Source organism: Odontomachus brunneus, unplaced genomic scaffold (genome assembly GCF_010583005.1).
Source record: "Odontomachus brunneus isolate Ranch 3 - 2012 unplaced genomic scaffold, Obru_v1 Obru_scaffold_189, whole genome shotgun sequence".
Taxonomy (NCBI): Eukaryota; Metazoa; Arthropoda; class Insecta; order Hymenoptera; family Formicidae; genus Odontomachus; species Odontomachus brunneus.
This window is the reverse complement of record NW_022639639.1, coordinates 186865-212270: the sequence shown is the minus strand read 5'-3', so window position 1 is coordinate 212270 and position 25406 is coordinate 186865. Positions and strand designations below refer to the sequence as shown.

The 25406-nt window shown below is 37.4% G+C and overlaps 1 protein-coding gene across 8 annotated transcripts in view; it reads left to right on the top strand.

Moving 5' to 3' along the window:
• The window catches only part of LOC116851761 (UPF0518 protein AAEL005291-like), a 141459-nt gene that overhangs the window by 107435 nt on the left and 8618 nt on the right, over positions 1–25406 (top strand). For 5 of the 8 annotated variants that reach the window (XM_032831531.1, XM_032831525.1, XM_032831529.1 and 2 more), the window contains 3 exons: positions 20831–21029; positions 21471–21482; positions 21568–21718. In XM_032831531.1, the coding sequence (XP_032687422.1) occupies positions 20831–21029; positions 21471–21482; positions 21568–21718 (362 nt within the window). Of the gene's footprint in view, positions 1–7966; positions 8003–20830; positions 21030–21470; positions 21483–21567; positions 21719–25406 lie in introns of those variants that run through there. The other 3 variants (XM_032831530.1, XM_032831528.1, XM_032831533.1) reach the window with 2 other exon arrangements.

Here is a 25406-nt window from a genome sequence, read left to right as displayed (position 1 = left end):
GCTTTCAAACGTATGGAGACGGCTTCTTGTGTCACATTTAATTGATCCGCGAGTTGTTGTTGCGTTTGAGTGTCATCCTCATCCAACAATGCTTACAATTCGCTGTCTTTAAACTTTTTCGGTGGTCTCCCACGTTCTTCGTTTCTCACGTCAAAATCGCCACTTTTGAATTTTTTAAACCACTCAAAGCACTGTGATTTACCAAGAGCATGCTCACCGTAAGCTTCGACAAGCATTCGATACGATTCTGCAGCAGTTTTCTTCAAATGGTAACAGAAAATCAATGCTGTCTGCAAATCGTAGTTTCCAGGCACAAAATTCGACATATTCAACGCTATTACAAACTATGCTGCTGTATGAAACTTGTATTGTTGTGAGTTGAAAATCTTTGTCAGAGATGTCAATAAGGAGATGGCGCCAATGACGCGGTTTGACGGTAACTACATTGACAGCTAGGGCCATCTATGGGCAAATTCCGGTTTCATATTTACAGACCTGGTATACCATCTATTTATTCTAGATATCCTTATCCTTTCTCACCTTTCTCCCTCCCCCTCTTTCTCCCTCCTTCACTTTCCCTCTCTCCCCCCCTCAATATATCCTCATACTTTATCCTCTCCCTCTCTTCCATCCTCCACCTTTCATACAATCCTCTCTCTCCCTTTCCCATCTTCCCACTATTTTCACTTTACTTTATCTTCCTTTTATCTCTTCCCAGCATCTCCTTGCTATCTTTCCCCCTCTTCTTTCTTCTAATTTCTCTTCAAATCTCCATGCCCTCCTGCCTGCTCTTCCTTTTAACTTCTCTCTTCCCAATTTCTCCCGTACTATATATCCTGGTGTTCTCCAGTCCAACCCCATAAGCCATAAAAATCTATCCTGCAATCCTTCTAATTCCTTTCTTTCTCTCCATCCCCACATTTCTACCCCATAACTCAATACCGCCCAAACCAATGTGTCGAATAATCACAACCATCTTCTCCAGTCTTTTCCCCACACTCTCTTTTTTATTGCCCACACCTCCCTCATTACCAGCGCCACCTTCTTCCTTCTTTTCCTTAGGTGCGCCTCCTGACCTCCATTTCCTTGAACTGTATACCCCAAATATTTATATTCTTTTACATCCTCCAATCTTTTACCTTTCTATCTCAACTCTATTTTCTTGTTTCTCTCCCAACCCTTCCTAAACCTCATTACCTTAGTCTTCTCTATATTCATCTCCAATCCTTTCCTATCTGCATACCTTTCCATCCTTGCTAACATTGCCTTCGCACCCTTTGCCTCTTCCGCTAACAATACCACGTTATCCGCATACGCTAAAGTGTACACTTTCCCGTCTCGCAGTCTTACTCCTCCCCAACCTCCCCTTGCCATCTCTTTTTCCAAATCCGACATTAAGATATTAGGTGAAGTAAAAAGTTCTGAGCGTTTTTTCGCTTTATTTCGACGATGAAATTAACATAGTTAGGATTATCCGATTTCGATCAAATATGCGCCGTTTTGTTCGATAACTTTTGTCCATTTTGAAGGCAATTTCATAATTCCGCGATTGAAGAAGTCCTCGTCCCTATTGGTCCCTATTTATTTAAAAAACTTGACCAGCTCATTTTCACAAGCCTCTCTTGAGGCCAGTTTTGTACCATCAAGAAAATTTTGCAAATGCTTGAAAAGGTGATAATCGCTTGGTGCCAAGTCTGGACTATACGGCGGGTGCAATAGAACCTCCCATCCAAGCTCTCGGAGCTTCTGGCGCGTCGTTAATGATGTGTGCGGCCTGGCGTTGTCTTGATGGAACACAACACTCTTCCTATTGGCCAATTCTGGCCGCTTCTGGTCGATCGCCTGCTTCAATCTGGTCAGTTGTTGACAGTAGAGGTCCGAATTGAGTGTTTGGCCCGATGGGAGCAGCTCATAGTGGATGATTCCTTTCCAATCCCACCAAACACACAGCAAAACCTTCTTGGCCGTTAATCCGGGCTTGGCGATCGTTTGGGCCGGCTCACCGCGATTGGACCACGATCTTTTTCGGCTGTTGTTCTCGTATGTGACCCATTTTTCATCACCAGTCACCATCCGCTTCAAAAATGGGTCGATTTCGTTACGTTTCAGCAAAGAATCGCAGGCATCAATTCGGTTTAAAAGGTTCTTTTGCGTCAATTCGTGTGGCACCCATACATCGAGCTTCTTCTTGAGACCAGCCTTATGCAAATGGTTCCAAACGGTTTTCTGGCTAATCTTCAGTTCCTGGGCAATGGAATAAGTGCTCACATGCCGGTCCGACTCGACGATTTCCATGATTTTATCGACATTTTCGACGATTGGCCTACCAGAGCGTGCCTCATCTTCGACGTCCATATTACCAGAACGGAATCGTTGGAACCACCGCTTTGCTGTTGCATTCGATACTGTATTGGGTCCATAATCAGCACAAATTCAGCATAAACAGCATCGGACTCAGTGGGCAACCCTGCTTTAGACCCCTCGCTGTCCAAAACCTTACCCTCACTCTCTTTCCTACTCTCACTCTACTTTTTGTTTTCCTCAATATCCCCTCCATTCTACTAACTCTTCCCTTACTTCTCTTTCTCTCATCACACCTATCAATTTCCCTTTGTCCACAGAATCAAATGTCGCTCTGAAGTCGATAAGTACCGCTACTATTCTTCCCTCTTTCCTCCCTAGTTGTCTATTTACCATATAGTTCAGAGCATAAATAATGATCCATCGTCCCTACTCCTCTTCTAAATTCTGCTTGACTTTCCGACCATAGTCCTTTCTCTTCCACTTCCTTTCTTAATTTATCCGTTAACACCGCTGTATAGATTTTATACAGCGACGGCATCAACGTTATTCATCTATAATCCGCTACCTTATTCCCTTTCCCCTTCTTCAAAATTAGAACTACTATATCCTCTTTCCATTCCTCCGGTCACTCTTCACCTCTCCACACCCTCCTACATACCTCCCATGTCCATTTCTCCGTTTCCTTTCTTCCATATTTCCACACCTCGTTCGGCGTGACATCCTTTCCCATTGCCTTCACTCCTCTCAGATCTTTTATTATCTTTCTTATCTTCTCAAATTCCAATTCCTTCTCTTCTCCCTTCCTCTCCCCACTCTCCCTCATCATCCACTCCTTTACTCCCCCCATCAATCCCATAAAATATTTTCTCTACTCTTCCATTTTTATATCTTCGTTTATCTTTCCTCTTCTTTTACGTTCCTTATTCACCAATTCTCAGACCCTTCCATTCTCGCTTTCAATCATCTCCCTTTCTTTTCTTTTCTTCTTCTCACATAATTCCTTATACATCCTCTTTCTCTTTCTATATTCCTTCTTGCTTCCCTCCCCTTTTCTCCATTTCCTTAATTTAATCTTAACTCCTTTTTTCTCCTCATTGCATTTCTCATCCTCATTTTCTTTCCTCCACCCCTTCTCACTTTCCTCTAGCACTCTTTTTATCTTTCCTTTCATTTCCTCTAACTCTTCCTCCATTCCTTTTCACTCCCCATATTATTTTCTCTATTCTTTCCTTAAATCTCTCCTTTCCCTCCTCATTCATCTTCCTCTATATTTCTTTCTTTTTGTCTCTTTCTGCCTTCCCCCTATCTTCCTTCCCTCCATCCATATGACTATCGGGTGATGATCTGAATCCACTTCCTCTGCCACTTCCAATTTCACTATCTTGTCCACTATCTCCCTATCTCCCAATATATAATCTATCACTGTCTCCCCCTCTTTTCCACATACGTATACTTCCCTCCTCATCCCCTTTTACATATCCGTTCAAAATTTCCCACCTCCTCTCTTCTATAATTTTTACCAACTTTTTCCCTTCTTCATTCACATTTTTGTCTTTAGATTTTCTATTCATCTCCTTCTTTCTTTCTAACTCCACTCCCCTCCATCCTCCCTTCTCCTCCGTCCTCGCATTAAAATCTTCCCCCTCCCCCCTATAATTGTTCTTTTTCCCTCTTAAATCCTCCAACTTCCTATCCAAGCCTTTATTCATATACACTCCCACTACCTTCCATCTTTTTCTACCCACTTTCACCACGCTTTTTATTATTTCTTCCTCCTCCTTCTGCTCGTCCTCTTCCTCCCTCTCAATCTCCTTTTTTATTCCCATCATTATACCTCCACTTGCCTTTCCCTTCTTGTTCTTTCTCTTTCTTACCTCACTTTCCACTCATATTCTTTTGGTAATTTCCCTTTCATTCTCTGCCAAATTTTTTCATCTACCCAAGTTTTCATTAGAACTACTATCTCCCATTCTCTAATTTTTTCTAAAACTCCTTATCTTTATTTTTTACTTCCGCCACATTCTAAAATACCACCTTCTATCTCTTTTCTATTTTTCATCTCTTTCCCCCGCTCTTCCCTTATTATGCTCTTCTCCCTCCCTCCCTCCGTCCTTTTTCCTCTTCCCCCTATATTTCCCACACTTCACCCTCTTTACCTCTTAATTTGTCCTCTTTCTCATTTTATCACCACCACTTTCCTTCTATCTGTATTTTTCCATAACCTACCTGTACCCTTCTCCCTTACTCCTTCTCCTGTACCCTATCCTTCTATCCTGCTTCTTTTCTTCCTCACTATCTCCTCAAGTTGCCACCTCATCTTCTTTTCTCTCCACATCAGATCATCTTTACTTCCTTTTTTTCCTATTTTCCTTGTCTCCCTCATCACTATCCTTTTCCCTTCCAAGCTTCTCATCCTTACCAATGCCCTCCTTTCTTCCCCTTCCTTTTTTATATTTGTCACTTTCATCTGCTCTATCTCTTCACGTATCCCTACCTCACTCCACATTCTTTTGATTCTTTCCTGTATTTCTTTCTCTCCTCCTTTCCACCCTTTCACCCATATGTTTTTCCTCTTCTCTTCCTTTTCCCTCATTTCCATTCTTCTTTCCATTTCTTTTACTCTAGCCTATAATTTATTACCTTTCCCTTTCCTTTCTTTCCTCCTCTCTTCCCCTCCTCCTTTCCACTTTCCTTCAAGCTTCTTTTTTTAACTTCGCGTTACGTAGTCAGCGGGATACCTCCATGGAGGTGTTCTTTGAACGTCCTAGTTATGATAATTATATCGTCCAAATGTACTACGAGTACGTTTGGTTCTAGCTCAGGCCCGAACATACTACGAGTACGTTTGGTTCTAGCTCAGGCCCGAATATACTACGAGTACGTTTGGTTCTAGCTCAGGCCCGAATATCCTGTCGAATAATCATTGAAACGTCACGGGTGCGGAATGCAAGCCGAACGGCATGACCTTGAACTGTAGCAACCCTTTCCCTGGTACCGTGAACGCGGTTAATGGTCGGCTCGAGGGGGACAGTGGAATTTGCCAGTACTCGCTCTTCAAATCTAGCGTTGACAAATATTGAACCCCGCGGAGCTTATCTTGTGTTGCCGTGATATGTGGTAGTGGATATGCATCTTTTTCCGTTATTTCCTTTAATTTGCAAAAGTCTATGCAAAATCTGTATGATTTGTCTTTCTTTCTCACTATCGATGAACTCCACACACTCCGTGATGACTTAATTATTCCTTCAGTAGCATATCCTCCACCTCTTTATTTATCACAGTTTGCATTGCCGGATTTCAGGGTCGGTATCTTTGTTTTACTGGTTTTGTATCTGTCAATTTTATATGATGCTGTGTATAGTTTATCGGTCCTTGCACCTGGTCGAATAGTCGTAGTTCCCTCGCCAAAAAGTGTTTAAGTGTTTCGTCTTCCTGTTTTGTTCGTCAGTCCCTTGGCTATCGTGTATGTATTTGGTTGCTTTTTCGGTGTCGTACGTGGCGGTGGCGGTAACATCAATTGTAAATCAGCCCATAGATTTGCCCCAATAATTATTGGATACCCGAGATTTGGTAGAACCCTTAATTGCCGTCGGTATTCTTGTTCTTGTATTTTCAGTCTTATGTCTATTGTCCCTGTTGTGTCCGTTGTCATTCCGTTGGCTAATCGTACGTTATCGTTCGTTTCTTTTATCGTTAGTCGCAGTTTCCACGCCGTTTCTGGTTTTATAAACAATGTTTCCGACCCCGAGTCGATCAGCGCCTCTACTGTTTATCCGTTTATTATAACTGTAAACGGCCTCGGCGTGTATTTTAGTTGGTCTTGTTGGGCTGAGTTTCTTTTTGAAACTCAGCCCGCTGACCGTTTTTTTTCCCCGGCCGCGGTTAACACTCTCGTGTTAACATGCCGTCTTTGCCGCATTGCGAACTTCCTCGGGAGTCGTTTACATTCGTATCTTCTGTGTTCCTGTTGCTTGCATCGCCAGCAACAATTGTCCTTATTACATGGCGTTGTTGCTACTAGTGATGCATTTGGGTGAAGGGTATGCGTTTCGGTTTTCCTCCTTTGCCTATCTTTAATTTGTTGCTCGATGTGTTCGACTTCCGTTACTTTTGCACGAAGTTCGCCCACATTGTTCGCCTCGTCCGGTCTTACGAAACGTTTTAGCTCTGGGAGCATGTTTTCGTAAAGGAGGTCGAGTTGCTCCTTTGCGGAACCACCCACCTGCTCTTTGCATAAGTTTGAGCAGGTCGTTGGCGTAGCTCCGGAATGTTTCTCCCTTCTTCTGTTCGCGTCCCCGTGCTTGTCGGCGCTTTTGTTGCTGTAATTGTCGCGGTATGTATTCCGCCTCGAAATGGCCGCGAAAATCTTCCCACGTATGCCAGTTTTCGCGACAATTTCGGTACCAGGTCAGAACCTCGCCCTTTAACATTTCAGGTAACCATCTTAATAGATGTTCGCCCGGGTATCCATATACTTGGCTTAGTTCTTCTACCTGTTCTAGAAATAAATGGGGGTCGCGTCCGTCGAAATGATATCTCCACTTTCTCCATTTGGTTCATGATTTTCGCGATAGATTCGGCGGGCTCTATCGTTGAGACGGAATCGTTGTTTCCTGGCATCGTGAATTTAACTTCGGTTTCTGTGCCGTAGATTGTATTGCTATTCCTTGTACCTGCGAACAGTTCCGGCTGTTTCTTAGCTAGTTGCACGAGTCGTTGTCGCAACTCCTCGAATTTTCCCTCGCTATCTACGTTCTGTCTAACTAAATATTCTGTTATCTCGTTTTTCGATAACTTGTATACCCACGAAGTCATTCGCATTCTGTACTCGGGATTTATATTTCCTTGTGTCAACTCGCGTATCAATCTGTTCGAGCGCCAATATAACAACCGAACTCCGCGTGTCGGTTGTCGTGTATGCTGTTGGATTATTTGCTCGCCGGAATCCGGTTTCGAAAAATAATTGACATAAGACGCGTGGTTTAATAAAAATAATAAAATAGTTTATTAGTCCTTGGTACAGAGTGATATAGAACGAGTATGTAGATCTCCTGAGAAACGCCAGTTACCGGGTCGCGGTTTCGGTAGGCCGCGGTTTCGGTAGGCCGCGATAACTAAGACGATAGGCGGAACTATGCGGAGGTTGCTAGGTTTATCATGAATGACATAGGTTTACGTGTCTTATGCGATATTTACTTCAATGTTTATAAACCGCGTTCTATATGTCCTCATTCAATTTCCGTACATATTTCATAACAGAAGATTTCACTGGCAATCAGTCAGGTATCATCAATCGGTGATTGCGGATCTTATTTGGTGATTACAGTTATAAGATCTAAAAGTGAAATCTTCTTGTTGATCTTTCAACCTATGTTGACCTGGTTGAGTTTTTGACCTATGTTCACTAAGGTTTTTTTACTCACAAGGGGAACACCTAAATTTATAAAATTTATAAAATTTTATTACAATAAAAAAGTAATAAAAATTAATAACATTAAATTAAAATGAAATTTATAAAAATAATATTTTTTTATACAGATTTTTCAAATTATTACAATAATTATTTAAAATTTTTTAAATATCATTCACAAAACAAATACACCAATATAATTAAATAAATAATCTTTTTTGTGTACATCTACAATAATATAAATAATTACAGATAAGAACGAATTTTTCATAAAAAAATGCACGAGATGAGATTTGAACACGTAATGTACTGAGTACGAAGCCAACGCTTTATCTACTGTGCTATCGCTGCTGCTGTTCAATAGCGACGGTCGAAGTATCAAGTATGCTGCGGCCAACTAGACTCATTCTTTACAAATTGGTTTCTTCGAAACTATGGCCTATTGGCTGCAACGGCCGAACACGTGTCGTTTTTTTTTCGCCCAAGAACAGCCTGTAAAAAGCGCATTAAAATCCCCGGAGCAGTCATCTAGTATTCCCCTTGTCAGTATGGTGTGTACTATCCATCATATAAATGCTGAATGGTTTTTTGGAAACACCACACACACACACACACACACACACACACACACACACACACACACACACAGACACACACACACACACACACACACACAGGGTGCTTATTTTAAAAGATTCACCGTAATAATTCTGCAGCCAAGCATATTCAACAAAAATGTTTCCGACAAGTTACATTCGATGGAGTACAATTGGTTTTCTCTTGTGTGACGCAGCCAACTCGAGGTCAACTTTGTTTTTTAAAATAGAAACATATATTTTGTATTACAGAATTTTATTCTATGTAAAGAAACAACTTTTGTTTGAAAAAAGTTTTTATATCACCTCTATTTTCTAAAATATTTACGGAAATATCTACAAAATTATTTGTTTCAATAATTTTCTATTCGAATTATATCAACTTCACCAAAAAATAGCAAGAGATAAAAGTTTTCTATTTTTTTTTCATAGAGCTCTGAGAATTTTTCAAAATTGTTTAATTAACTTTTTTTAGTACTGCATTTTCTTGCATTTTCTTGAAGTATTAAAAAGTTAATTAAAAAATTCAGAAAAAATTCTCGGAACTCTACGAGAAAAAATAAACAATTTTCATCTCTTGCTATTTTTCGGTGAAAAATTATTGAAACCACTAATTTTGTAGATATTTTCGTAAATACCTTAGAAAATAGAGGTCGTATAAAAAATGTTTTTAAACAAAAGTTGTTTGTTTCTTTACGTAGAATAAAATTTCGTAATAAAAAAATATAAGTTTCTATTTAAAAAAGCAAAGTTGACCTCGACCTGACGTTGGCGGCACCACGCAAGGTCAAACCAATCGTATCTTTTTATGTCCTCCATCGAACCATATAACTTTTGTCTGAAACATTTTTGCTGAATATGCTTAGCTGAAGAATTATCAGCATCTTTTAAAATGGGACACCCTGTATATACAGGGTATCCCGCGTAAGATGTGCCAAAAGAAAAATATAAGTAGAACAGATAAAAGTGAACAAAAATTGTAGAAGTCATTTTTCAAATAACCACGTAAAATTTCGAGATATTAATTAAAATATTTGGGTAAATCAGAGCGCGCGACGCGATAGGTGGGGCAATCGTCCATTTTCTTCGGCGGCCGCGACGAGCCGTATGTCGCACCTATCGCGTCGCGCACTCTGATTTGCGAACTATTTTAATTAATATCTCGAAATTTTACGTGGTTATTTGAAAAATGACCTCTACAATTTTTGTTCACTTTTATCTGTTTTACTTATATTTTTCTTTTGGAACGTCTTACGTGGGACACCCTGTATATACAGTGTGTCCCAAGTCTTGCAATCCTTAAATGTTTTGAAAAATACACATTTTCGAAAAAAAAATGCTTATACAAAAGTTGTGGAATCTAAAAAGATGTATTTATTGATCTTATCAGTTTGATCTTGGGTGGTATCGCCAACGTTAGGCCGAGGTCAACTTTGTTTTTTTAAATAGAAACATATATTTTTTATTACGGAATTTTATTCTACGTAAAGAAATAAACAACTTTTGTTTGAAAACATTTTTTATAAGACCTCAATTTTCTAAGATATTTATGGAAATATCTACAAAATTATTGATTTCAATAATGTTTGCTCGAATTCTATCAACTTTACCGAAAAATAGGAAGAGATAAAAATTGTTTATTTTTTTCTCGTAGAACTCTGAGAATTTTTCAGAATTTTTAAATTAACTTTTTAGTACTTCAAGAAAATGCAAGAGAATGCAGTACTAAAAAGTTGATTAAACAATTATGAAAAAATTGTCTGTGCTCTATGAGAACAAAATAAATAATTTTTCTCTTGCTATTTTTCGATATAGTTCGAAGAACTACAAACATTTTGATAGAATTCGAGTAAAAAATTATTAAAAAATTATTAAATTATTATAATTTTTCGAAAATACCATAGGATAGAATATCTTAGAATAGAATAATGGTCGTATAAAAATATTTTTAGATAAAAGTTTTTGTTTGTTTACATAGAATAAAATGCCGTAATAAAAAATTTATGTTTCTATTTAAAAAAGCAAAGTTGACCTTGATCTAACCTTGGCGGTGCCATCCAAGGTAAAACTGATAAGATCAGTAAATACATCTTTCTAGGTTCTACAACTTTTGTATTAAGCATTTTTTTCGAAAATGCATATTTTTCAAAATATTTCGGGATTGCTAGACTTTTGGACACACTATATACAGGGTGTCTGAGACTACCCGTACACCCCTTTTATCTCGGAAACAGAGCATTTTAGAAAAAAATGTTTCAAAGAAAAGTTGAATGGTTTCGAGGTGTACATAAGGTGATGTCATTAATTTAATCTTGGATGGCGCCGCCAAGGACAGGTCAACGTCAACTTTGTTTTTTTAAATAGAAATATATATTTTTTATTACGGAATTTTATTCTACGTAAAGAAACAAACAGTAAATTTTCAAGTATGCCCTCCTTCTATGGTGGATCCCCCATGGCGCATTGCGTCCAAGCACCCGGGGGCTGCCAAAAATTGGTGTCGACCCCGGGGCTTATTTGTATTATTTGTACCGGATGAGGAGGGGCAACGGTAGAGACGGGCATACATGGACAGCAGGTCTTAAAGGATAGCAAGCTTTGACTTTGAGAGACTGACAGCTGTATCATTTGGTACAGTAACATTGTTTCTTTCTGTAGTCGGCGTGCGCTCGGGATCGCGCCGGAGATGTCGCTTCCGAACGGCATCTCTGAGCGTTATCTAGGAAGAGGAGAGTATCGTGAGCGTGGAGCGTCAGGTAGCTCAGTGGTTTAGAACAGTCGTCCGGCAAGCGAAAGATCCAGGTTCGAGTCCCGGCCTAGCAGAACCGCGCTCTCGATATTTTTCTCTTTCTGGAAGGAAAAGATACGCAGATCTCGAACGCACGGCGTCCCGCCGCCACCTAGTATGCCCTCCTCCTTCTATAAAATTTGTATTAACTTTTTAGTAGTACATTTTCTAACATTTTTTTAAGTATTAAAAAGTTAATATAAAATTCTGAAAAATTCTCAGAGCTCTATGAGAAAAAAATTAATAATTTTTGTCTCTTGCTCTTTTTAGATAAAGTTGATAGAATTCGAGTAAAAAATTATTGAAACCAATAATTCTGTAGATATTTCCGTAAATATCTTAAAAAATGAGAATTGTATGAAAAAAATTTTCAAACAAAAGCTATTTCTTTACGTAGAATAAAATTCCGTAATAAAAAATACATATTTCTATTTAAAAAAGCAAAGTTGACGTTGACCTGACCTTGACGGCGCCATCCAAGGTCAAATTAATGACACCATCTTATGTACACCTCGAAACCATACAACTTTTTTTTAAAACGTTTTTTTTTAAATGCTCTGTTTCCGAGATAAAAGGGATGTAAGGTGGTCTCAGACACCCTGTATATACACAGGGTCCTCGAAAAGTATGGAAGCGGCTCAATAATTCGTCAATAATGCATTCTAGAATAAAATTTTAAATACAAAAGTTACAGGGTTGAAGAAGCAGAGAAGATGATGGTGGCCTTGATTGTGACCTTCAGCTTGACCTTCAAGGTTATTTCAAGGTCAAGTTAATTTTTTTGAATGGAACCTCTTACTTTTTATTGCAAATTTTTATAGCTTATCTCAAGAGCTTTCCAAAACACTATAGTGACGTACTTTTTAAGTTTTTATTAAGTACTTTTTGAATATTGAAACCTGAACGTTACAGTACCGCCGACATTAGTGTGTGTTTTGACGGTCCTCAGTTTTATCTGTCCCATAACTTATCATCGTAAACATCTACTTAACCTCCCGTGCATCTATCCATGCATACACATCTACATCTATCTATCCACCCACACACGCACGCGCGCACACGCACGCACACACACATACATACCCAACATACACGAAAAAGGGATAAATCCGACCTAACCTAACAACCTCCACGTGGTACAGCTTGGATAATGCTAGTACCGGCAGTACTGTAATTTTGAAGTTTCATTACTCAAAAAGTACTTAATGAAAAAATACGTCATTATAGTGTTTTGGAAAGCTCTCGAAATAAGCTACAAGAACGTACAATAAAAAATGCATTCCATTTAAGAAAGTCAATGTGACTTTGAAATAATCTTAAAGATTCCCTGATGGAAAAAAATTTGCTGAAAATACAATGAAATCGTCGAAAAGAGAAATGAAAGTTATTGAAAAATTGCTGAAAATATTTCATGATAAATCATGATTTTTATTATGAATTGTTATAAAAAGTGTGACGAAACAATAAATTTTAAATAAATATTGATGAAAAGTAATGAAAACATTTTGAAATATTTAATAGTATGAAATCTACTGAATTTCAATAAAAACTAAGTAAATTGTATTGAATCTTTGCTGAAATATTGATGAAAAAAATTTGTGAAAACATTTCTCAATCATTTTCAAAATTTTGCTGAATTGCGCTGAACCTTGATAAAACAATAATAATTCATAATGAATTGTAAATAAGTACTTTATGCACGTCATTTATTGATGAATGAAAAACTTTGTAAAAAAGTTTTAAATAAATAACGAAATCGTGCTAAATTTCGCTGATAAAACTGATAAAATTTCACTGTTTGACAAAATCGAACTTTTTTTCGTGACACGAGTGCGAATAATCATTTTCGATATATTTTTGCCTGTTGAACACGAATTCATCGTCTAGGGCTGCGTTTCGAAATTTATTGTCGGTACTGAAAGTATGACGTCATACAGTAGAGCTGCGGGTCCGTTCCGTAATTACTGATGCTGCTTTTCAGCTTGCAGTGCAGTCAATAACGGAACGGACCTGCAGTAGAAATGTTCATATCTGTTACGATATAAAACATTGAGGCATACTAGAGATACAAGCGATTTATACTATAATACGTAAACCATCGATATATACATTACTCTCGGTGTATTTCTATAATAATAATAATAAAAATACCACAATTTGTGACTAATATATTATGTGCTATATTTTCTTTCGCTTTTTGCAAGAGTAATGTTGCAAAATTCATATCTGCAAATACAATAAAATCAATATTTATAACAATAAAATATTTATATACACAAATATATTGTGTATATAAATAATTATATTCACAAATTCATATCTTTGTATGCTTTGTCAGCATCTTCGTGATTGACTATACGTTGTACTGCTGTGTAAACTGATGTTTACTGGTACAAAAAGTTAAAGTTTTTTTCTTTTTAATGAAGTGGTTGTACTAAGTTTAAAGTGGTTGTACTAAGTTTAAGAGATTTATGCACACTGAAACATAAGAATGCGTGCTTTTTATTGAAAAATCCCAATTGGACACCCTTTGGGATTGGGATTCTTATTGGATATTTCGCCTAGATTTCTTAGGTGGTTTTCCAGATGAGCTTTCCAGATAAGATTCCTCACGTCAATGAAATATCAATGTCACAGAATGCCATATCTGTAGTGGATTCAACAATATTTGTTATTGATTTAATAAAAAAATAATGTTGGAAGAACAATCCGCACATACAACACAGACGCTTGCAGCAATATTACTGCAACGTTTTAATATTGTATATTTCTATGCAATGTTGCAGAAACATTGCAGAGACATAAATTCACGCAATATACGCGAAAAATATTTTTTTGAATGCGTTGCCATAATATGCGTTAAATGCGAATTTAATACGGGACAAATATGCGCTTTTAATAATAATTAAAATGCACATTTAAAGCGTATTGTACGCGCATTGGCGTTCCTTGGGAAGCTTTCAATATACTTTCGATAACACATGACTTCATACATTTTGATGTAATTTCCTGCTTTCGTTACTGCGACCAGCGAGGTAAGACATTTGCAGTAAAAAGATGATGGCTTCCTGATGAAACGTTGTGTTTTATATGTGCAGAAACGAATACTAATTATGAGCAAAACAATTTTTTTTGTGAGAAGGCAAATAGTCATTTTCAATGTATTTTTGCCTGCTGAATATGAATCCGTCGTCCATATTTGGCTGTCACGTCACAATTTTGAAAAAAAATTCCGTCAAAGAGGCTACAAAGCCGAGTGCGGGAATCTTCTTATCTTGTATCTTACTCCATTTTTCTCAAAATTGTGATGTAATAGCCAAATTTGGATGACGGATTCATATTCAGCAGGCAAATAGTCATTGGAAATATTTGCCTTCTTGTAAAAAAAATTGTTCTGCTCAGTGATATTGATGCCGATGACTGTTTTTGATGGACCATATATTGAAAACAAAAAATTGTTGGGGAAACGAAACCAGATGCATTTTCAAGCTAAAAGTTGATACTTTAGCATGGCATTAACGAAATATAAAAAAAAGTTTACTGTTTGCGCTATAGCGCCACGAAAACTCTCAAAATCGTCATTTTTGGCCTCTTTGACGCCATTTTTCTAAAAATTGTGACGTAATAGCCAAATTTGGACGACGGATTCGTATTCAGCAGGCAAAAATACGTCGGAAATGACTATTCGCACTCATATCACAAAAATTTGTCGAACAGTGTAATTGATGATGCTAATTAAAATTTAATTTTTTTATTTTTCTATATATTAGGATATGAAGACTCTCTCTCATTGAAATGTCAATGAAAATTACTGAAATATATTGAACTTTACTGAAATATATGGAAATCTGATTTCTTCACTATATTTCAACATAAATTTCATACGATTGTTAATTTACATTTAATATTACATTTAAAGCAATATTGCATCTAGAGCAGTCGTTAATTAACATATAATATTTGCATGTAGATTAAAAGAAATATATAGATTAAAAGAAATATAAAATTTTATATTATTTTTAAAGATAGTCTTTTTAATTATATGTATGGGTGTCTTTAAAAAATAATTACAAATTTAAAAAAGTACCATAATTATTTTAGTGAAAATATCCATATTTATTGTAATAAAAGTTACACATGTAAATATAAATATATATGTATATATATAAATTTTAACCTTTAATCTGATGTTTTAACCAAACATCTATATAGAATAGTGCTAATATAACAATAGCTATGTTCAGCAGAGAAAGCTGCTTTGCAACGGTTGTAAAATTCGTGAATCTGATTGGAGTATGCTCTTAATTTTGATTGAATCCAAGAACATGTACCAATTAGATTCACGAATTTTACAACAGTTGCAAAGCAGCTTTCTCTGCTGAACGCAGCCAATGATAAACTTGCTGAATAATATTTTTCTTGATTTTAAATTTTAATGATTTTCTACTGAATTTTATTGAAACTTACTGAAATTGACTAAAATTTCGCTGATTTTTAATGAATATTGCTGAAATCATAATAAAAGTGGGTCAATTGATAGAGTTTTTCAGCAAAATTTTAGCACATTTTATTATGTTTTCAGCAAGTTTCATTATATTTTCAGCAAAATTTTTCCATCAGGGTCAAGCTGAAAATTAAAGTCAAGGCCACCATCGTACGCCTTTTTTTAAACCCTGTCACTTTTGTATTTAATATTTTTTTCCAGGATGCACCTATGACGAATTATTGAACCGTTGCTTCTCGGGTGTGAACATAAAAACGCTGCCTCGAATCGACTAGCATATGCAGCACTCATCTTGTTTATGTACGACTGTTATGTAGGCACTAATGAACTACAAATAATCACGTGTAGATCTTTAAGTTTTTAATTAGTTTACGGTTGCGGTTGTTTTTGCTAACGGTTTTCGCCGATCTTCTTTAATTAATATTTCAAAATATAAATAGTTATTTGTAAAATGGTAGAGGATTTTTATTCAGTTTTTGATCGAGTGTACAGCGTGTTGCACCCACATACAGAACAGTATGACGGGTTGCGCAGCAGACTTTACAGGGGCACGCGTGGTCGAACGCGGCTGAGTAAGTAATGACGGCATACGTATATGTAAGTGGATCGTGTGCTTTTTTCCCGAAGAGGTTTACTATATTTAAGCACAATTGGAGAGTTGAATAGTAATCATTGTAATTAGAAAAAATCGCGCGATTCGCTCGCATATATGTGTCATTATTTAGCCGTGTTCGACCATGCGTGCTCTTGCAAAGTCTGTCGTGCAATCCGTTATACTGCTTTGTTAATATAACATGCTGTACAAGCATACAACGGGAATTGTATTTACCGACACACTTTATATTATATATATTCGTTAATCTTCTTCAATTAATAACTCAAAGTTTTACGTAGTTGTTTACAAATTGGCAAAGAAATTTTATGTTTAGTTTGACTTAATCTACATACAGGGTCCGCTACTTAAATCCGGACATGAAAATTTTTTCTCGAAAAAGTCGTTTATTACAGAAAATATGTAAAAATACAAAGAAATTATTTTATAGTTAAAATCTTTTCTGAGATCTTTTCTGAGTTTTTTCATACAATGTAGCCACCCTGCGCCTCGATCACCGTCTCGATCCTGTTCCAAAAGCGCGAGTACACCGTCTGCAATTGCGCCCGATCCATTTTCGTGAATGCTGCTTCAATAGCGGCCTAGAGGGAGGCCACGTTGAAGTATCTGGCTTTGTTAGTAACCCTCTCGACTACGCCCCACACGTAGTAGTCGAGAGGGTTCAGGTCGGAACTATTCGGAGGCCAGAAATCCATTGACCAAAATCTCGACATTGTCCGAGAGCCAGTTCTGTATTATGTAATCGCGCGTTTTTCCGGTCCGTACAGTCGGCATACGGATTAGACGCTATACAATTATAATTAATAATCGGTCGTTTGGCGGATTGGCGAGACTCAACAGCTCACGAATTAAATGGGCGCCAGGTACGGCGGTCCGTACCCACTAACTCTAAAATCACTAAAAGTCTCGTCGACGAGCGCAACTTATCCTCCACCCAAAACGGCTCATCCGAAAAATCGGCAGCTCAGTCCCGCTCTTAGTAGAGGGACTAGTTCGCGACAAGTCGGAGATGACAGGAATTGCGGATGTAAAATAACTGGCAAGATATATCGCAGTATAATATAGCAGCTTTATTTCGGCAGCGGAATATGACAAGCTTATTTCGGCAGCTACAATATAACAATAATCCTTGCTCGCATTCGAGACACGGGTATTCGGCAGCGCAATGTAATGGTCGTGACCGACAAAGGTCACGACAGCCACGTAGGCACTTGGCGGTGTGCTCGCTCGTTGGCACGCGAAACGGCGGATGTTCGGCAGCTAATTAGCACCAAAAATATCCCGGAACTCTTCTCGCTCGCGAGAGGGACATAAACTCTCACCCTTGCCCGGATGGACGACCGAGCCCTCGCTCTTCGATGCGTCAGCTGACCCACGACCCGCGAACACCAAGAAGTTGTTGCTTCCTATTGGAACGGACTCACCAAACGGTCACGGAACAGGCGCAGTTGACTGCAGGCAGCAACGATCCCTCCGGGCTCACACAAGAGCACAGTGGCAGCGGTCTTATGGGTCTTCTAGTCGAGTCGTCGTCGTCGTAGTCGGTTCTGTGAATAGCACGTCTTTTACAGTAGTTTGCTGTATCACAGGAAGATAACGAGAGCTCTCTAGCAATCGTTAGAACCCGGTTTTATCCCAGGTTTAAGTCGTTCTCCTCGATAGCATTCGGCCTTTGATTGGCTGATTAGCGAGATTGAATTCCCCAGTTTTCGGCCTTGTTTGTGACGACAGCTTTGCCTTAGTTCCAGTTTTGGCAACTCATCGGTCGTTCCGACCTTGGGGCTTCGTCTCGTCAGCAGCCGTTGTTTTCCTCGATCCCCGAGCCTTGCGGCGTCTTCGCTTGGCTCGGAGGACGTTCCAGGTCGCGGAGGATGCGCTCGCCGGTGTCGCTCAGGTTGTGGCTGCCCTCCGTTCGTCCGCGGTGTCCGTCGACTTCGTCCTCGCGGCTTCCTTGCGGCAGCTTGTAATCGGTCCACGTCGGCAGCTTTTTCTCGAGGTTCCCAGTATTTTTGTCGGCCACCTCTAGGCTCTGGCTGAAACATGCCTTCTTAATTTGGCCCGCTCTGTCGGTCTCTAATTATTATTATTATTTATAGAAGCGATTTACCTAAGATATCCGGTCTCCGATATGCTCCCTTCGAGAACTCCTCCCAAACGGCGACAGCAAATCCTTCCTGCTATGGATCTTCATTCTTTTCGATTCGACTTCTTGATGACCGTATTTTTACCCAAACAAATGAGGGCTGCGCAGATTCGCGTCCTGTTCGCCTCACGGCTAAGACGCGACATCCATATGCAGCCGGAAAACTTGTTTTTAGGTTTCCTCACGACTTTTCGAGTAACGGGCGGTAATTCAAAATCGCCACGTCACTAAGAGATGCTACAACCGGCTAAATCGAACGAGTCATAGCCCGTTCGTTAGCTGTGATATTGAGCATCAATATCTTAACGGGGTTTGTGCCAATAGGTCTTTGTTTGTGAGAAATTACAGTATAAAGTTTGGATCACGTATCCAAACTTGATCATGGATCAAGACTGTATCCCACATATGGATAAAGTTGCGGCTATCTTTCAAGAAGGCGGCGTGGCTGAGCAGACTAAGGCTCCCATGTCGAACATTTTTGAGCCGGCAGCGAGCGTTCGAATCCCGGCGATGAGTTGTCTGTGTGCGGTATTTTTTTCTCACCTTAGGGCATGTAATTAATATTTTTTGAATATAATACATTTGTTTTGCATATGTTTTTCGTTTTTATGCTATTAACCAGGTGTAATTAGGGAACTTATGTATCAGACTTGTTTAACGCAAACACGAATATAGACACATAATTTGCATTGTTTAAAATGAAATATATTTTTAGTACATATGCAAATATTATTGGTGCTGATGATAAATAGTGAGAAACTGATTGTATGTGCATCGCATTACTTCGAATGTCCAATTGTATACTTTTATCGCTTGTAAACAAATCAGGATAGTTGTACATTCTCGTTATCATACTTTTAACCTCCCTATAAAAAACATTGTACGGCAGGTAGATTGCTGTACATTTCAGCGATATTATTTGCAAGTTATATGTTGACTTATATTTTGCAAGCATTTGTATATGGTTTATTATTGTTTCTTATCTAATTATCCTTGATTAATAGCATAAAAACGAAAGATATATGCAAAACAAATATATTATATTCGAAAAACATTAATTACATGCCCTAAGGTAAGAAAAAAAAACCGCACACGGATAACTCGTCGCCGGGATTCGAACGTTTGCTGTCGGCTCAAAAATGTTCGACGTCGAAACCTTAGTCTGCTCAGCCGCCTTGGTGAAAGATAGTCATAACTTTAGCCATATGTACGATACAGTCCTGCGACCCAAACTTTATACTGTAATTACAAACAAAGGCCTATTGGCACAAATCTCGTTAGGATGTTGATCGCAGCTAGCGAACGTGCTATTACTCGTTCAAAAATCGATTTAGCAGGTTGTGACATCTCCTTGTAAGTGACTCATATGAGCAGGTGCGCCGTCTTGTTGGAAGATATATGGCCTTCCTGCAGACATATCCTCGATCTAAGGCTTCACTGTAGTCCTTAGGATCTTCACATAAACCTCCTTCGTGACCATTTCCCCCTTCTTGAAGAAATGCGGTAACATGACGTCGCCCTCACTCGAGACGACGTTTAGGACGTGGACACTGGCCGGAAACTTGGTCCTGGCCACCACGGGGACGTCCTCGGGGTCGTAAGTGAGCCACCGGTCATTCCTCCAGTTCACGTTGGCATCCACGGTGAAGATCTTTTCGTTAGAGAAAAACCTGATGCGGCCAGCAGCTATGTGCAGTGAACACATGAGCAAGTTGCAGCGGGCGTCTCTTGGCTTTGGCGGCCTCGGAGAGCATCTCGGATCTTGAGGACGTAGGACTTATATCTGAGGTCCTCTTGAACGATTCGACAAATAGTGGTATCGCTCACTCCCAAGACGGCCGCTAATTTTGCAAGTGAAGTCCCTGGGTCTTTCGAAATGAAGTCTTGTGCTTTTCGAACGAGTTCCGGAGTCCGTATCGCTTTCTCCCTTACGTGTATTTTCCTCGCCGGAGTACAGGAGCCCACCTTAGACTCCTCCGAGGCCGCATATCTCTGGACAGTGTCATACACCGTCGACCTGGGATATCCGAAGAACTTGATTTTCTCACTTGGCGTCCTTCCGGCGCGGACACCTTCAATAACCGCCGCTCTTCGGTTATATTCCGATGTCGACTTGAACAACTCGGCCATTTTGAGGTTATTAACGTCTTACCCACGTCTCTGGCCTACCTTTACGCCATCTGGCACCTACTGCTGCATTCTAATATAGCGGGAATGTCAAATTCAAATTTGCCCGAATTTAAGTAGCGGACTTTGTATACACGAGCGCTTTTTCAACTATTGCCAGACATATTATATTGTTTATACTTATACTGGGTATACTTGTTTGCTATGTATATATAGAAATAGCAACATGTTTTTTGAAAGAGCGTTACTATTACTACTTTTGTTGATTATACTATGTATTACATATTTTGTTGATCACACTGTAAATTTTAATAGTGCACCTTAACAGAACGACTTCTATTACAGGTACTTGCGTCATTAAAACATAAAATAGACCACTTTCTTTTAAAATATAATAATGTGGATTTACTGGTTGAACAAGCAAGATTATTTTTGATTAGTCGAGAAGATAAATTAGTAAATGCAAGAAAAAATGTATTAGAAGCCGCTGGTCAATCGTCATCTATTAAAAGGCATTCTCTAACCGGTGAATCATTCACGAGAGGTATCATTAATTTCATAAGTATATTTTAGAAATGTATGTATTTGTGTTTGTTATAATCTAAAACAGAGCTCGGAATAGTTTTCCCATTTCAGATGATTTTCGGGAGCTACACCTTCTATCTCACCTTACCGTGCAACTGACGGTCGCGGTTCTCAGTCTCAGGGCCGTTGAGTGACGCGTTAGCGCTGATCAACGCATTTTCCGAACTCAACTTTGGTAGGCACCATATAGATGCGTCCCTTATTATCTCAACGGTCCTAACAGCCGCAACCGTCAGTTGCGTGGCCCGCGGGGTGGCAAGGGGAAATAGAAGGCGTAGTTCCCGAAAATCTGAAATCTGAAACTATTCCGAGTTCTGATCTAAAAACAGGTGCACATTTATTACGTTTAGTTGAACTATATTAATTATTTTTTTTTTAATTTTACTGTGTTCGTGGAAAGTATTCAAAAGACGTATGTATTATAATACATAATATTTTTACACATAATATGTATGCATATACTTTCTAATTGTGTCTATAATATAGTAATTTTATAGGGGAACTAAAAAGAAAAAGTTTAACATCATCATTTACACAAATATTCAGACGGTCTAGTGGTATATTAGGTCCAAGCAGCTTAACAAATTCTATCAGTGAGTCGCCTAGTATGTCGGAAGATCAACTTCAAATTGTTGGATCTGGATATAGGCAAGTTATCTAAATCACTGTTATTATCTATAAACTATTAAGATTACTATAACATTAAAATTTTTAGTAATTATGCGTAGTAGTATTATAAGAGAGGCAGTTTTCTAATAATCTTGATTTTTTACATATGTTATCAAGTAAATCATCTGGAGTAACTTTGAAAAGATTCTAACCGTCATTTATTATTAAAAAATTATAAACGAAAAGTTTTATAAATAACGCTAGCTTTAAGTAACACGTCATTTCCCTGCACTCTTTCTCTTTCATCCCGCAAGAAATTTAACCTATATTATTTTCGATATTAGCATTCGTTATCGAAATATGTACAAATCTACACAATCTCGGGAGAAGATATACATCTTTTAATAATATATGCTAATATCAAAGTGATACAAGTTTTTCTTTTTTTTTTTTAAAGTTTATCAATTTTGTTGCAATGTCTTCATTGGAATGAAATAATATATTATATGACAAATTATTTCTACATTTCTTATTTTTTATTTTTTTTTTTTACTAATTCTTATGATCTTCCTTTCCTTAATTAACTATACTCTACCCTTATATTATAGGTATATTTTTGTCGTCTTCATATGTATATTTTTTTAAATGAAAATTTGTTGTTTCAATAATTTATCACGATGGTTTCTGATGGACTTCGATATATATTGCGCAGGGTTGGATAAGTTACTTTTAGTTTTTAACTGAGTTAAGTTAAAAGTTAGTTTGTTATAAAAGAATTGAGTTTATGTTAAAAGTTGTTCAAATAAAATACTAACTCAGTTAAAAGTTAAAAAGTTAAAATAAAAGTTAGAAATTACTTACGGAAAACTTAATTATCTAAAACTATACAGAGTGTCTTGTCACTACCGCATTATTTCTTAAGAGCGGATTCCTGAGGTAATTTGAAGAAAAAAATCCTAATGCAAAAATGTCGAGGCTATAATACTTTTTAAATTATAAACTATTAAAGTTGATCGATTATATTGGCTAAAGTACGCGTGCTCAAGTACGGTACAACACACAATGGTACAGATGCATGCACATAAGTGAGAATTTGCATAAGATATGAAATTAGTTGTAAATCTTTAAAAAAAAACATCAGATGTGTGACAGCTTATTGATTCTCATAAATGTATTATGTGATTTATTGTATTATGTATTATGTATTTTATTCATAACATTTTGACGAAATTGTTATTATTTGCGATATGTTTATTTAAATAATAAAAAAGGCAGATTATTAATATATACGTTGTTGTATGTATGGAACTTCCGTATCAATATTTGGAAAAAGGGCGACATGTGCCTGCACCTGTATCATTGTGTGTTGTATCGTACCTGAACGCGCATACTTTAGCCAGTATAATTGGTTAACTTTAATCGTTTATAATTTGAAAAGTATTATAGCCTCGACATTTTTACATTAGGACTTTTTTTATTCAAATTACTTCAGGAATCTGTCCTTAAGAGATAATGCGGTAGTGGCGGGACATTTTGTATATGTATTTTTTTAATTTTATAATTAATCTTTAAATTTAGCTTAAATTTATGTGAAATAATGAAAGTATATTAAGCAAATTGATCAATCGCAGTTAATTATTTTTTGTAAAGAGAATAGTTGATTGTGATTGGTCAATTTCCTTACTGCTTACGTCTTACTGCTTAATGCTGCAATTCTAAGCAGAATCGTAAGTTTCGTAACTTGTTCTCGTAAAATTTGTCAGAACTTATGAGTAGATTTACAAGTCTATACAATATCATATGATGTACAATCATTTGTAAATATCGTAAATTACATAAAATCGTAGATATTTACGATAATTGTACGACATATGATATTGCATAGACTTGCAAATTTATTCTGTTCTGACGAATTTTACGAGTAACAAGTTACGAGACTTACGATTCTGCTTAGAATTGCAGCATAAGTTTTTCTATGTGCCACTAGCTTTATGTCCCGATCTACAATAGGTGTAGTAAGCTTTAAGAAATTGACTAATCACAGTCGACTTATAAAAGAGTAATCAATTGTGATTGATCAATTTCTTACGGTTTAAAGCTTACTACATCTATTGTAGGTTGAGTCTTATGCGTTGTCTACAATGGCAGTAGGAGAAGTAATAAGAAATAAGCAATAAGCAAATTGACTCATTCCATTCTCATGATTTAAGAATAATTGATTGTGATTGGTCCATTTACTTACTACTTATTTCTTACTACTACTCCTACTGTCATTGTAGACAACGCATTACAGTGCTGGAAGCTTCATTCTATCTTTCTTTAGCATCAACAACAAAGATAGAATGACGCTTATAGTGCTATAAGCGTGCTGTAAGCATGAATTGAACCACAGCCATAGTCAGATCTTTTATTAAAAATTATTTCAAGTTCAGATGTTTTGTGGCCACTACGATGTGGAAACGATCCATTCAGTATCTAAAAATAAATTTGAAACGATCATAAATATATAAAATTTGGTTATGAATACTGCTCTCATATACCTGTCCGTTAAAGTAGATTTGTACGCAACTTTAATATTGATGAAATAAATTAACTTAATTAAAAAAAAGGTAAAAAAAATTAAAATTAATGCATCAAAATTAACTAAGTTTAAGTTAAAAGTTAATTTATTTAAGCTTAATTAAGTTGAGTTAAAAGTTACTAACTTTTTAACTTCTAACTTAACTTTTAACTTTTAACTTTTTTAAATTTATTAGCCAACCCTGATATTGAGTTAGGTTAGGTTAATTGTACTCAGTATACCGAGTACGTGTTTGCTTCACAGCCGTATTCGAAGTTATTTGTTTCTTTTCCTTTCTTTCTTCTGTTCTTTTTTTTTGTTTCTATCGATTGGGGGAATAGATTGGAGCCTCACATATACTGAGATAATGTGTACAATACGTGAAAAAATCTTGTCTAAGTTTAACTTAACGGAAATAAGATCCGGAGAGACATAATCGTTGGGATAATAATAGAAATGCAGGAAACGAAGAAAGTCACCAAGATAGTCAGTAGCCTGAATGAGATTTTGGTTCAAAAGTAGTTAGGTCTACACAACAAATCAAATTATGATTCATTAACCTTGATAATTCGGTATTGTCATGAAAGATAGCGCAGATATTCATGGAAACCTCTTTGATGAAGTGCGCATAAGTACAGTGCTGGGAGTTCGCGAGATTTTTCCTGCAACAGAAGGCCTTTTGCGCATGTGTGGACGATACGATATCCAATAGCAGATTGTACGTCACTCTATGCATGCGCAGAAGGCCTCCCGTCGTGGAAAAAATCTGGCGAACTTCCAGCATTGCACAGACCTAGTTTGCATGGATAGAAACGGTTTGAATTCATTATAGGTTAAATGCACACGCTCTGTGGCCATTAAAGTAGCTGTACAGGAAAAATCGTCAGATGAACATGAAACCAGATTTCCCTTCTACTCACAAGGGGACTGTCCGAACCCGCCGCGTTAGATTTGGCTAATTTTTATATATATTGTAGTAATCCTTTTTCTCTAAACACATATGTATATATATATACAGGGTGAATATTATATACCGGAACACCTGAATATCTCGAAAACAAAGCGTTGTATAAAAAAATGTTAAATACAAAAGTTGTAGGGTTTAAAAAGATCTATTTTATGATATTAGCAGTTTGACCTTGAGTTGCGTCATAAAGATCAGGTCAA